A 14,956-nucleotide genomic window follows, 5' to 3' on the forward strand; every position below is an offset into this window, starting at 1 on the left:
AATCCCACAGAAGAGGTGCTGGGACCCCAGGACACCAGTCTGGAAGAGGATGGTGAACCTGGGACATGGATTGAGTTGGTCACTATGTGTGACTCGTCTGGCTGAGACCACGTCTCAAGCTTCTGGTGGCATCATCCCTACCAGAGCCATGTCTACTTTTTTCAAGGGTTGAACATGCTGGTTTTAACTCATACGCAGGACGACTTGGGGTACTGGCAATACTATTTTACTGAAAATCTGGAGTTGCACAAATAGTTCTTTAGAACATAAAACTAAATGGATTTGTACATAACAATTACATTCAGCATTTATAAGAGGCAGTACAAAATTTGTTCTGCTTCTACATGATATAAATTGCATGTAATACCATGATTTAAACAATATTAATCATATTAACTAGTGCTGAGGTACATCTTCCTCAGAATGTCTGATGTTTCCCACAGTCGAGGGAAAAAAATGCAATTACACAAGCTATTGAGTTTCTTCTCATTCCCAAATTCATTTTAGCAAAGGTGGGGAGATTTAAGGTCAATTGTTTCATTAAAGAAGTAAAAACAAAAAATTTACAGGACTGTTCTGAACTCATCAAAAATGAAGTTAGGCACATGTGCTTCTGCAACCTGCAATATTAAACAAAGTAGTTAGGTCGTTCAGTGTTACAGTTGAACAAATTCAAAATTTCCCGTAAGAAAATTCCAAAAGTGGAGATATCTTTTGGAGCAAAGTGAGTCACAGAGAAGAGCCAGATTCAAGTGAACTACTTGCAACAGCCACTTTTTCTGGTGGCCTCTGTCCCAGTGTCTCACTTCTAGCCACTACTAATGTGGCAGGAGGGTGGTACAGCTCCTGCTGGCTCCAAATGTTTGCTCCTTGGCTCTCAAGGCCACTGTGATCTGCTAGGAATATGCTCTGCAAAGCACTTAGAAGTAATCTCAGGTCACATAATACCATCCTTCAGCTGAGGACCAACCCAAGAAGAACAGGATGCCTGGCAGGTGACAAGGGGGTGTGGCTAAGGAGAAACTGAGGTGGGGGCAGGAGGTGGGGAGAGTAGGAGGTGCTTGGAGGCATGCATTCCTTAACTGCTCCCAGGGAAGCCCTGAGACTGGAGTGGGCTGAGGGGTGGGGTGTGGACTGGGTGATCTACAAGTGCTGGAGATGAGTAGTTTTTAAAAGCAATGTTTGCTTTTTTCTGAAAGGTATCACCTGCTAATTACAGGAAATAGAGCAAATGCAGTAGAGCCTAAGACAAGAAGTATTTTGTAATGTCAACCCCCTTGAGAAAACCAACTCTGATAATATGAGTTTTTCCAGTTCTCTCTCTCTCTCACATACATACAGACTCAAAATTGGGATCACAAGTTTGTGTCCTTTACCCTGCAAAATCTTATAAACTCTCTGCACATATCTTAGTGAACTTCTCCACAAATACCCAGTAGGTAAACTCCTAGCAGTGGAGTTGCTAGGATCAGGGTAAATACAGACCAAAATTTAAAAAATAGAGCTGAAGGACCCTCTTTGGGGGCTAACCCACCACACTCCCACTGTTGCCACCCGGCAGCCCCATTTCTCCAGGCCCCTCCAAGCAGTGGGAGCCCAGTGCTTGACTTTCGCCAACTGGACAAGGGGATACAGTGATTGTACTGTTATTTTGTTCTGTGCCCCATGGATATAAGTAAAGTCGAACATTTTTCCAAATGTTTATCCCATTTCTATTTCTTTTCCTAAAGACTGCCTGTTAATACCCTTTGCCCACATTTTTCTCTACTGGATTGATAGAGCACACTATTAATCTAAATCAAGGAACATATCTTTTGTTAATAGTTCTGATTTTGTCCTTTTTTTTGGAGATACTGGATAGACAACTGTTTAATATTTGGTATTTATTCAAAATTAAATATAGTTTCCTCCTTTGGCACTCTGCTTGCAAAGTTGTAGTAAGTGACACATTCATCTAAACTTTCTAATATACTTGCTTCCTATTTCACACTAATTCTGATCTATAATTTTGACAACATGGTTCAAGTGAAGGGACGAAGCGGCTCTTTTCAACCTCATGATGAACGAGCTGTTCCAGCTGTCTACTACCTAATATTCCTTTCCTCCCCAATTTGAGGTGGTATATTGCCTAATATACAATTCTGTGAAAAGAATATGTTTCTGGGGTAGTTTTATCCACTGATCCTTCTATTAAGTTTCATACCAATATCATACTTTTTTTTATTTTTGTAGTGTTATGTTTTAATATGCAATATAAAATGCTTTAATTTTTTTTCTAAAAAATTGCTTATAGCCTAAGTCCTATGTAATTAAAAAATATTGAAGTTAAAAATTATCTGGAATTTTGACTATAATCGCAGTAAATCTATAAACTAGAAATAACTGATATCACTATAATATTTGAGTCTCCTAATTCAGAAGCATGGACTTTCAAAAATTTACAGTTTTCCTCTAAAATACTTTTTTCATATTTCTCATAGAGGTTTTCCCCAACTGTATTATTTCTTCATCATTTCTGTGAATGGGATCTTTTTGAAATTATATTTTAGGTTGGTTGTCAGTTTATATATTTTGTACTATAACCAGATGTTTCCTTGAACTCATTTTTAAAAAGCTTCTCACATGATTCTAGGAAGCCAATTACATCCTTGAGAAAGGGTACAAGTTTTACCTTCCACTGTGCACCGTATTTTAATGTATTACCTTATACCTGTGCAACAATAGTAGTAGCAAGAGTCATACTGTCATATCACTTTTATAGACTTGACTTTTGTGAGAATGCCACTATTATTTCACTATTAAGTGTGGCTCTGCTAAGTCGCTGGAAAAAAAAAATCACCTTTGTGTTTTGTAATCTTCAATCCCTAACCTACTAATTTTTAAAAATGGGAAACGACTTTTCAGTATCTGTTGAAAGTCTTTACATTTTAGTATCATGCTTCTCTTTGAGCTAAATCTTACCCAAGTGCAGCTAAAAGTGAGAAGGAATTTATTACAAGGTGAAAAGCAGTCTCTCATCTAAGGAAGCAGTGGTCCCAAGATTCTGCCTTCCCATGGCCAGTTAGGAAAGCCCTCTACCCTGCCACTGAACTGGTCCTGAACCAGGGGAGCTGCGGGAAGCTGGGGAGGAGGGCAGGGAGGAGTGAGGGGAGGGAGGTGGAGTTGCCCACCTGGTGGGGAAGGCAGGAACCTAAAGCAGGGGACACAGCAATGGCAAGGGCTCAGAGGCCTTCACTGTGGAGGCTTCTGGGCTTCACATCCTGCTACGCCCAGGGCTGCTGCTATTACCGTTTGCTCGCAAACTAGCATTAATACTGTCCCGCACTACCCAGGGCTTACCCTCCTAGGGAGCTTTGTGTACCGAACATAGTCCTCCAGGAACAGAAGGGCACCCACAACATCTGCAGGCATTTCAGGTATCTTCTGGCTGTAACAGAACAGTCTGGATCAATTAAGTGATTAGCACACTATAGGTCCTGAGTCAAAACCCCGGAAGACTCAACGTGTGGCAGATTACCAACTAAAGAACAGATCGAAAGACACCCTCGATTCTATCAAGTCAGTGTCTAGACATTTTTCAAGCCTGGCCTGGTTGCTTCCTCCTCCCTGATTCTCCTGGGAAGATGCCCTTTTCCTGTGCTCTCATGATTAGGGTCATTCTGTCTTTACTTTTCAGTTGTTTGTGCTTCTGCTTTCTACCTAGAGTATAAATCCTTGGTGGCCTGGGTCACAAGTCATCTTTGTATTTCTAGGATTTGGGTTTGTGCACATTACTATATATGGGAGGGTGTCAAAAAATACAGCACCTAGCCATATTTCATATGAACCCTACTCATGTATTCATCCCTACACCGCTACTACCGAGTACTTTTCTAGAGCTGGGAATACAGCAAAGCACACATTAGTTTCCTTGTGTAGTTTGCATTCGTTCTTGTTTATATCCAAAGGAGTTTTCAGGTGCTCAAACTACTCCAATTGGCATTTTCTAATTAACAAAGAACCTTATGGTACTGGTCTATTTCTCTGATGATCAGTTGCTTTTGCAAAGGGTTAAGAGTTGCACCTATGAAGCTCTCACAGCTGTCTTTCAGCACGTGGCCAGGGCTGCAGCTGCTCTTTTGGGGCAAGGGAAAGGGTGGGCTCTGTGCACTTCAGGAGCCTTTTGTTACTTTGCTTTGCCAAGTTAGAGACCCTGAGCTACAGCTGGATTCCTGATCCTGCTGTCCCCTCTCAGGGTGGCTGGTAGCAGTGATTAGTGCAGAAGAAACAGGAAGGACCTGCTAATGCCTGACAGGGCACCATAGCTGGGGACAACCAGGCATGTGGAGGTCCTTCCCAAACCCCCGTGCACCATGGGAGTTTGGAGTCCTTCCTTCCCAACTGACCTCATTTTGTCACTGTTAAAATTTTATTTTTGACAGTTCTTATCTTTTTGTCCCCCCCCCTTTCCAATTGTTCAAAATTCTGCTTTTTGAAGCAAATCTGACCACATGACCATGTTAGTCTACTGTTCAATCCATTAACTAAGATTGGGATGAACTGGCCTGATTGTCGCTCATGGGCAAAACGACAGGAATTTAAAAGAAAGCAAGAGTCTGAGGCCCTGATGCCGAGTGGCCGTCAGGAAGCTGCTGCTGCAGTTCTAGCAGCACTGCCGTTGGAGGGCCCAGCTCCGAGGAGCGTCCACTCCACGTGCCGGGCTGCATTCAGAATCTCAATACGAGTTTGGGAAGTCACACTTTATAATGGCCAGTAATGACCCCCAGAAGAGACGACTGAGAGGTGAGCAGTCCCTACCCTACAGCACATCAGGAACAAATTCTCTCAGGAAGGGGATTTTCTAGAGAGAGAAGGTCGATGGCAGCACCTGAACGTAAGTGTTGGGAGGGATGTGCACACCGCGGGTGGGCTGTGTCACTTCAAAGGCAAGAAGAGGCTCAGCGAGGGAAATTCCCAGAGACCCGGGCTTCTAACCACCAGTCAGGAACTTCCTAGTGACAAGAACAAGTCCCCACCAGTGTACTCTGTTGCCTGAAGAGGTGGCAAGAGACTCGTTGATGGGAATGGTCTGCAGCTGTCAGTGTCTCAGAGCTAATTCATGCACTTGGGGAAGCTTAATTGAACGGCCTCTGAAGTCATTTCCATTTTTTGGTGTCAGCAGTGTTTTGTGAGGACCTGGAAGATTGCCCTCAGCAATCAGTCTTTAGGTCATAATGGCCAGATGACCAAGTGTAATCTCTCAAATTTTGCTGACTGTTTAGGATGGCAGAGGAGGAGGCTCAGGACCCAACACCTCAGGGTAGTTGTCCCCCCAACCCCATCCTAGGAAAACTACAACTGGGAAGGAGGGAGAAAGAACCAGAAGGAATTAAGGAATGAAAGGATACAAGTCTGTATCAAATAGCAGCTATGCCTTTCTGTTTCCTTGCACACCAGGAACTCTGACTTGGCCCAGGCTCTGCCCCTGACGTGTCTGTCTACTCTGCAGGGCGTGCAGTCGGCTCGTGGCAGCGGCCAGCAGGAGTGCAGGGGCTCACTGAGTTTTGAGAGGCAGATCCAAGATGGATCCAAGGTCCAAGAGCAACAGGACTGCAATGGCATGTGACATGCAGGGTCCAAGTCCCTTTGCTGCCATCGCGTTCTGTTTACTCTCAACTGGCTTGCGCACCTTGTGCACTGCTCCACTGTGGAGCGGATAAACTGGCCGATCAGCGCCAGGAACTGCTCGGTGTACCGCGAATGAAACTGCTTCAGCAGGGTGAGCAGCCCCAGGACGAGCGGCGGCCAGTCGACAGGGTCGGCAGGTTTCCGGCAGACCATTCCTGCGAGGGAACACACGACAGCACCCAGTGAAGCGTTGCTCTGGCAAGGCTCCTTCAAAGTCAGCTCACCCATGACCACGTGCGGGGCCCACATCGTCACCGGCTGGGGACATGGAGGCAAGGGCAATTCTGGACCACATCTAGAATTAGCCACAGGAGTGGAGGAGCAACCTAGTGGCACGAAGGGCTCAAAACGAGGAAGTGGTCACTAATTTACAAATGCATTTATTGTTTTCTTGGATTTTGCAATTAATGGATGCTATTGTAAACAATTTTAAGAAGCAGATCAATGTAAATGAGAAAGCAGAAATCACCTATAACTGACCTCTGTTAATGGTATCATGGTAGACTAGGTACCCTGAAGGACTCTCTTAAAACAATTAGAATTCTGGATAAAATACTTTAAAAGTATCTTTAAACACAATGTTGAGTGTTACACGAGAACAGAATCTGCCAAAGTCAAGACAGTGGAAGGAAATTCATGTCACGAGTGAATCCCAAACTGGCTTTTTCGTTCAGGATTTCTGCCCAAATCTGGAGACTGACTTGCGCCTGGGTGGGGCACCGGCAACAGGAGACAGCTTAGGAAACACTGCTGAAGAGCTGATGGCCCCCTGCTCGATGGAAGGCTGGCTAAAGCCACAGTGATCAGGCAATGAGCTCAGGAGGGAAGCAGGTCCCCAGAATAGAGCCATCTAGGAGTGATCCACCCTCAGACGGTCAATTGAATTGCTACAAATATACCACAAACTTTAATGGAGGGAGAGAACCTTCTCAGTGAACAGTACTGAAACTGGATGGCTTACGGGGAGAGGGGATGAACCCTGACTCCTGCCTCACACCATACACAAAAAATAACTCGAGCGCTGGGTGGTGGCTCAGAGGTGGAGCGCCTGCCTAGCACATGTGAGGCACTGGGTTCGGTCCTCAGCACCACATCAAAATAAATAAATAAAATGAAGGTATTGTTTCCATCTACAACTAAAAATATATTAAAAAATAATTTGGGATAACAGACCTCGACGTAAAAGTTAAAACCACAAAACTTGTAGAAAAGACCTAGGAAAATATCTTTGTGACCCTGGGGTAGGCGAAGAATACAGAATGGACTAATTATAAGGGAAAACATGGACAGAGTGGATATTACGAACATCAAAAACTTCCACTCATTAAAGGCATAAATAGAACAGACAAACTTGGGTTTGTGAGCAAATGTTCTCATTGAATAAGAACCCAGGGGCCCCTGAGAGAAGAGGGCCTCTGAGCTGACTGGACCACTGAATCATAGAAGTGAGAGGTGGTGAAGCCGGAATCCAAACATGCCTGGTCCCTTCCCTCCGACAGCAAGTGCTGTTCGGGGCAACATCCTGTGCGCTCTGTGGTAGGAACAGGTCTTGTTATGGGAGCAATGTCTAGAACCAATGAATATTTTTGAATGGGAATAAAAACATTCGAGGGACTCCATACTTTTGTCCTAAAAAGAGTTCATGAAATAGGAAGTGTAACTATTTATGAGAGAAATGCATTTTTAAATCTTTGGTTAAGAAAATATATGGTGATGTTTGTAGAAATCCTCTTATAGTGCTTTTTAAATTAATTAAAAACTATAGTGGCTTTAAAAAATTCCACTTAGTTGGATATGAAGTTTGGAAACAGGAAGTACTTGGAACTGTATTAGGTAATTATAAAAATGTTCAAAATAAACCTTTCAATGACAAAAAAAATTAGTTATATTCCTAGACAGGGCAAATAGATTGGAAAGCCTTTGGTATCTATTGTTTGGACCAAATATTTTGACATGTAACCATACATATATTTAAGTGTTAATTATCCATATATTATAGTCTTGTCTCCTTAACTATATTGTTACTCTTTAAATCACAGTTCCTGATACACTGGAGGCAGGTGGCACTTGATGGAAGAAGAGAACATTACCCAAAAGTTTCTTCAACACCAAAGAAAGTTGCTTAAACGTTAAATGACAGAAGCAAAGTATAGGTCCCTCACATGGTGCAGGCTGGATAACTAACCCTTAGAAAGGTCGACCGTCCTTGCCTGATTTTGAGTCTACTGGCTCCATTGAAGGGGTCTTGAAATATTTCAGACATGGATTTTATAAGCATTTCATAACTAAGAAACGGTCTCATATCTGAATGTTAATCTATTGTTACTATAAGTTATTACAAAGAACAAATGTCATTCAGTACCTAGATTTTTGTTGTACTGAAGTTTTGGCAGCTGAGCAATCAGAAATAGAAAGTTGACAATTGGGAAATAGGGCAAGCGCTTGGTTGTTATGTAAATCTGGAAAGAGAAAGGCAAGAAAAATTGATGGCTTCTTCGCATCGTAAAACAACAGAAAACACATTTTCAAATGAAAAGCTTCAACATTATTTCAGTTTGCCCTTCCAATTCCCTAAAATCTGGATGCTTCTGTTAATTGGCCTCCTTCAGAGTTGTATTTAATAACTGCAACCCCTTCCAATCATAAGTACCTGTATCACAATTTAGTCCTTCTGGAAAGAACAATTTTTTAGAGACTAGCAGTTCCTCTCCCCCCAATCCTGCAAATGTCATTAATAAGGGCAGGGAGGAGGGTGGAGGGCAAGAAGGGGAGGGAGGGCAAAACCTAGTGGCCAAGGCTGAGCTGGAGGCAGGACAGGGAGGCAGCCAGGAGTGGGCAGAGGGACGAGGATGGGAGAGGAGAGGGAGGGAAAAGACCCAAGTAGCAGCTAGTGAGAGGACACAGACAAAAAACCAAGTCCTCCTCTGTCGCTGGCTCCCCAGGCAGCGTCACAGAGCAGTCTCCCTCCAGGTAACAGGGTAGAAGAAAGGTGGGCACAGCCATGCCATCCTCCTGCCATCCATGTCCACAGGGGCAGGGCAGCACGCTGGCCAGGGGCACAGGCTCCGCTCAGCCTCAAGGGCTCCACCACCCACGAGTGCACGCCTTGGTTGGCATTAACCTCGGGTGGCTGTTGTGGGATTCAGCAAGGTCATCCAGCGTTAGCGTTGACATGGTGCCTGGCACACAGTAACTACTCACAAGATCCTGGCTACTACTCAGGGTCGTGAACTTTCATCCAAACCCTGAGGGGTAACAGAGGTTTCAGAATTTCATATATAATAGATTTTAGAAAGTGATCAGGGTAACACCCTAAATCGAAGTATTTCTGCATCAAAACATGAACATTCACATGGAGGAGTTTAAACAGCAATATGTCAGTTCAGGACAGGTCTTGTCACCCGTAAGATCTGGCATGAATTTATGAAAGAACTTCCAGGTCTCAGAGGTTTTTGGAGTTGAGATTTACAGAAAAGAGGGTGAGGCTGCATCCTGTGATCATGAGCCCTGTGGGCCGGAGGGAAAGCATCTTCATGCAGGACCTAAAAGTGGCCATTCAGCCACATTCAAGTTCCAAACCCCAGACTAGGCCCCGCCCCACCCAATCTCCACCAGCACAGTGTTTTCACAGCTCTGACCAACACCACAGGGCACGATTCTCACGCTCCGAGTCAGAAAGGGACAGTGAGATCAGGGCTCAGGAAGGGTGGGGACTTGAGAGAATGGAGGCTCTGGGATCTGAAAACAGCTTCTCTAAACATTTTCATCCATTGGTCTGTTTCCTGGGCCCCCTGTTTCTGCAGTGCACAGCCCCCACCACACCTCTGTCCATGTTCACTACAAACCTTATTCAGTGGGTTGTGGATGCCAGCTGCCTCCAGGTAGGCTGTGATTTCATACAGAAGTGTATTATCTTCTTTGGGATAAGGAAGTGAAGGGTCCTGATAATGGGCTTCAATATCTGCCAGGAGAGCCCTACAAAGAGAGAAAACACTGTGGTGAACACGAGCCGTTAGCTGAATTCACACCCAGTTAACCCAGGCCAGTGATGTGATCCTTCTAGGCCTCAGTTTCCTCATGTGCAAAACGGGCTTGATCCTTCTAATTCCCAATGTCCACGCCTGGGATTGCTTGTAAGTGGAGATTTGACCTAGGATCACTTCATCTGTTGGCGACAGATCCAATGCTTTCACCATTCAGACTTCTATGAATTGGCTGCAGTATTTTCAATGTCTGCTTTGTTGAAAGTACTGACTTTGAGGACTTTGTGACGGGAAAGCTTGAAGTGTTCATCTTTCAGTGGGAGGCTGGAAATGAGAGCAGGGTGCTGGTGGGGGTGAGGTGGGAGCACCCAGGCCATGCGCCCACACCCCCTCCTGGTTATCAACAAGCTTCTGTGAGGCTCCAGATGATCAGTGATCAGCCCTGTAGAAAGCCAGTTGTGCATTTTGGTAATAATTGTTTTCCAAGTTTGTATAAGTACCTAGCACAGCGTCAGGTGAGTATTAACTGATCACAATATATTGACAGAGTAAATGAATTCATCAGAAGAGGGAGAAAGAGACTATTGAGAGAGAGGCTTCTGAAGAAAGGTTTTTTTATCCAAGGGAAGAAGGCCTAGAAATTCAGAGACCTCTTCCCCAAAGACCTTAGAACAGGAAGAACCGAAGGGACCAGGGTGCTTGGCCAATGAAGAACCCAGGCACACAGAGAGCTGTCGGAAACTCTGGCACTTACTTGTTGAGATTCTCCAGAGCAGCTGCCAGATGTTTGGAGTCAAACCGACAGGAATAATTCAATTCATTGGCAATCTGCTGTCTCAGAATCTGCATCTGCCCAACCTGTGAGCAAGCAAGAAAAAGAAGAGATGGTCAGTTCAAGTCCTGCAAAGTAAGAGCAAGAGGGCAAACAGGGATGGCACTGTCCCCTGGAAGGATCGCAACACTGCAGAAATGGATGCATTCCAGGGCCACCCTTCAAGGGATATCTAGGAAGAGTCCTACCTGCCAACCTCAAACAGCCCCAAGTCTAAGGTTGACACAGTGACCCACTGATGTTCAGTTGTTCACGTGCCAAAGATGTCCATTTTGAAGCCATATTTTTTGACTTTTTGAATAAAGTCTTCAACTTTAACAGCTGGTATGAGAAGCCCAACTTCCTCCTATTTACCCTACCCTGACCTTTCTCAAGTCCCAACAATGCATTTCACATGAGAATACCACAGTGCAACAGCACTCTCGGGACCTGAGAATCTGGGTCACACAGGATGACAGGTCATGCAGTTATCTGGACCTGTAAAAATGATCCACACAACATCTTCCAAGAAGCCCTAACAATGACAGTTCCTTAACCTAGGGATTCTTATTCAGATAAAGGTGGCTTGGATTCCTTGGGGAACCTGGTGACATCTATGGGACGCCATCTCAGAATAATATTTTAAATATACAAAACAGGTATAATCCCCAAACAACTGTAATCCCCCAAAACTTGGGAAGCTGATGCAGGAGGATCACAAGTTCAAGGTCAACCTGGGCAACTCAGTGAGATCCTGATTCAAAATAAAATAGGAAGGGCTAGGAATGTAGCTTATTGGTAATGTGCCCCTAGGTTCAATCCCCGGTATCAACTAAATAAATACACACACACACACACACACACACCCCTTATATATACACACAGAAAAAAATAAAACAGAGGGTAAGAGTGGAGGCCAACTGTAATGAAAGGTAATGATCAAACTATTTAAAGAACAAATCTGTGTTGGAGAGTTATGTTTAGAAGGCAGACCTACTATGGTAATTTCAAACCAGTGGTGAGCATAAACGGCACACGGAGAAGTCTAGGATGACAGTGGGGACAACGGGACCCGACTTGGTTAGACTGGAGAGCGTTTAGCTCGCCCTGTCAAGTTGTCAGCATCACAGAACACGCTCACCTTTTGTGCCAGTGAACTTCTTTAGGGAAGGCGTCTCTGAAGGACTGGCAGGGGGACTGGCAGCGGAAGGGGAGGGCAGAGGCTGCCCTGTAATGCAAGCAGCAACAAGGTGGAGAGGAACATGCTGCCTCTGAATTGCTCAGGGCAATTCCTCCTCCAGGAGAGGAGAGAAGCCACTTAGATAATGGAGTCTGTGACAGGCAAAACAGTTATATGACCTCAAGTGTATTCTTTTTTTTTTTTTTGGTACTGGGGATTGAACTCAGGGGTAGTTGACCACTGAGCAACATCCCCAGCCCTATTTTGTATTTTATAGAGACAAGGTCTCACTGAGTTGCTTAGCACCTCCCCATTGCTGAGGCTGGCTTTGAACTTGCAATCCTGTCTCAGCCTCCCGAGCTGCTGGGATTACAGGCGCGTGCCAACACACCCAGCCTCAAGTGTATTCTTTGTAACCACTATTCTTACAAGACTATTACTCCACTTACATGAAGAAAACAAAGGTCAATCCAAAAAGTGCTACTAATAAATAAGAAGTCTTTTTACTTATAGAAAAGTACTATTTAAAAATTTGAATAAGGCAAGGCCAAGAAAATGTTAGGTTCTCTCAGGCCACTCAAAAAGTTCTCTTGAACTTTGCATCTGGCCTATAAAATTCCTTGCCTAACTGTCTAGGATACTCTATGTCAAGGATGCTTTTGCAATTATAACTCTAGAAGTGGAAACAGAAATAAGTCAGGTGAATGTAATTTGTTCTCATTAATGACTGTGGATTCCAGGTGACTGACATTTCTTATTTTTGGCCTTCATGACCAGCTTAGAGGCTATTAGAGAGGCTAATGTGCCCCGTGTGGGTGAGGAGCTCACTGCATCTATCTGCCTGTTCAGATACCTGGCTCATCATCCTTGCTCCAAGATTCTTTTACAGCAGCACTGTCAGGACAGCAGTCACCAGTCACGTGTAGCTATTTAAATTAAAATGAAATGCAATTACACATTTGGTTTTCTGTTTTACAAGCAGTGTTTCCAGGGCCCCACAGCTGCGTGTGACTCGTAGCTGCTGTCACCACCAACCCTGGGTTAGTGACTGCAATTCCCTAATTCTAGACAAAAGACAAATGTCCCCTTGGGGCCTTTATGTAAAGATCACTGACTCAGACATGACCGCTTGGCTGCCAGTGAGAACTAGCAATTATAACTAACAGTGTCACAGCTGCTGGTCTGAGAGGCGTCCGGTAAGTCAGGGGCAAACTCTGAGCCCCTTTGAAGAGTCCCTGTAACCTCCCTCGGCTCCCAAAGAGCCGAGACTCTGCCTGTGCGACTGCAGGTCATTTCCCACCCTTCGACAGTGCTTTCCTGCAGCTGGAATGCGGCCCGAAGCCCTCACACCCGATGGTCAGGAGGCTGAGGGAGTGTGACAGCTGCGTAAGAGGACACCCGCCAGAGCCAGAGCTCCTTGTGTTACTAGCTGAGTAACCAGCTAAGTGTCTCGAAGTAAAAACAAAAACAATAAAGAAAAAACTATGCACTGAACTTACACGAAATAAATTATGAGCCTGACTGATACACCCCCCGAGCACCATGGCTTCTACGAGTGGGAATGAGAGAATGGAGGTGGATTCCAGTGCATTCTAGACTTCTTCCCTGGCGTGACATACCTGACCCATGAATCCTCGTTCTCCACAGGAAATCTCCTCCCCACTGGAGTAAACGCTTTGTGAGTGGACATAAAGCGTTTCCTTTAACTCTCTCACAGCCACTGACAAGGCCTTGTACTTAACAGGTGCTCAGTGAAGTGGAGTTGAACACCTGGGTGTCAAACGGTGAGAGAGGGACATGCAGAGATGCAGGGGCCCAGGGCATACAGCCACAGGTGAGGGAGGAAGGAAGTGACTGGATTCTAAAAGAAGCTGGACTTCCACCCAGCCAATGAATTCCTCATGCCTCATTTCCAAAGACACTTTTATTCGTCCTCATTTCCAAAGACACTTTTATTCAGTGGTAAGTATAATGTACGACCCTGAGGACCCGCCTTCCCAACATCCTCGCAGACAGAGGAGGGGCGAGGGACAGACGTCCTGTTCTGACAGCTCCTTGCAGCACCCCAGGGCTGTAAATGGACAGATGAGTCCATTAAAAAAACTTGGAAGAAAATGTCCAGCTCCTTGTCTGAAAGCATCTCTGGCCAAAGGCATATCAAAAAGAACTAGTTTTCCTGAGCAAGAGGGAAGCAACAGGCCCATAAAAAGCCTAGCCAATAACAGCCCGGAGGGGAAGCAAAGGAATAAGTGAATGTAGAAATAACAATAAAGTAGAATGTTTATGTTTTAATCACAAAAGAGAGAAGAGTAGCTTTTTTTTGACCAACAAAGAACAAGAAAATGAGCTAAAAACATAGTATTCCCTTCTCCAGAACATACCTTCATTATAGCCTCAAGGTAAGCGGTCCAAATCTTCTGTGTTTTGGCAATGGCAGAAAGATAAATTTTATTTGAATTTGCTGAAAAATTAAAAAATAATTTTCTACTTAGTAAATTCAGAAAGGCCATAGTATCACTTCCACCTTGACTTGTCTCAGGACACTTACCTACAATGCTCTTTAAGGGGCTGACGGCATTCATGAGGGTTTTTAAAGTATCCTGAACAGTTCTGTCTCTCAGGATAATTTTCTGAAACATACTGAGGAAATTCTAAAAAGAGGAATGTGTGATTAAAGAACCAAACATAATGAACAGAAAGAATACACACTCCAGTTTACTCAACTGCTGTGCAGAACAGACTGCGCCTGAGCCACACAGCCTCTAAATAGGCAGACAGGACGGCAGCAGCTCAGGTTCTTGTGGGGAGGAATTACTGACTTCAAAGATAAAACACCTCATCTTCCCAAGCTGAAACTCCCCAAAGCAGTCTACCCATACCAATACCAGGATGGCCAAAGAAATTCTAGCTTACTCTCTGTTCTTATTTACCCAGTAAGAATCAAGTGTGTCTGACATCAGTACAGGAAAGCACAAAAGAAAAGGCACATGGGTTTAGCTGGCCCTACAAGCTGTCCTCTCCTGTCCCCGTGGAGCCAGGCCTGCCCAGCCCAGGTTCACCTGAAGCTCTTTCACGATCATGAAGCACAGAAGCCTGTCCAGCCCATTTAGACCAAAGGTTCCCAAGGTGGTCTGGATTTCTGAGAAGAGGCGGCTGCTGGTCACTTCTTGATGAGTTTTCATATCATACCAGGTGTTCAGCTGGTCTATGTGACATGTCATCCTAACACCAAAGCAAAACAAAACAAAAGCCCCAGAGCAGCTCAGAATTCATCCTGAAGACATGGACTCATCAGAATCCAGGGCACTGAATGCG

General features: G+C 44.6%; 1 protein-coding gene across 1 annotated transcript in view; it reads right to left on the bottom strand.

Annotated features, from left to right (window-relative positions):
* Window positions 1–210: 210 nt before the first annotated feature.
* WASHC5 (WASH complex subunit 5) overlaps window positions 211–14,956 on the bottom strand; it is a 60,966-nt gene continuing 46,220 nt past the window's right edge. Inside the window, exons 21-29 of the mRNA XM_079137499.1 lie at window positions 14,701–14,863; window positions 14,190–14,292; window positions 14,023–14,102; window positions 10,405–10,508; window positions 9,513–9,642; window positions 8,030–8,126; window positions 5,669–5,822; window positions 3,340–3,427; window positions 211–620 (exon numbers count right to left, since the gene is read on the bottom strand). Of these exons, the coding sequence (XP_078993625.1) occupies window positions 564–620; window positions 3,340–3,427; window positions 5,669–5,822; window positions 8,030–8,126; window positions 9,513–9,642; window positions 10,405–10,508; window positions 14,023–14,102; window positions 14,190–14,292; window positions 14,701–14,863 (976 nt within the window). The 3' untranslated portion in view covers window positions 211–563. The remainder of the gene's footprint in view (window positions 621–3,339; window positions 3,428–5,668; window positions 5,823–8,029; window positions 8,127–9,512; window positions 9,643–10,404; window positions 10,509–14,022; window positions 14,103–14,189; window positions 14,293–14,700; window positions 14,864–14,956) is intronic.

This window comes from Sciurus vulgaris, assembly GCF_902686455.1.
Source record: "Sciurus vulgaris genome assembly, chromosome: 1".
NCBI classification, from domain to species: Eukaryota; Metazoa; Chordata; class Mammalia; order Rodentia; family Sciuridae; genus Sciurus; species Sciurus vulgaris.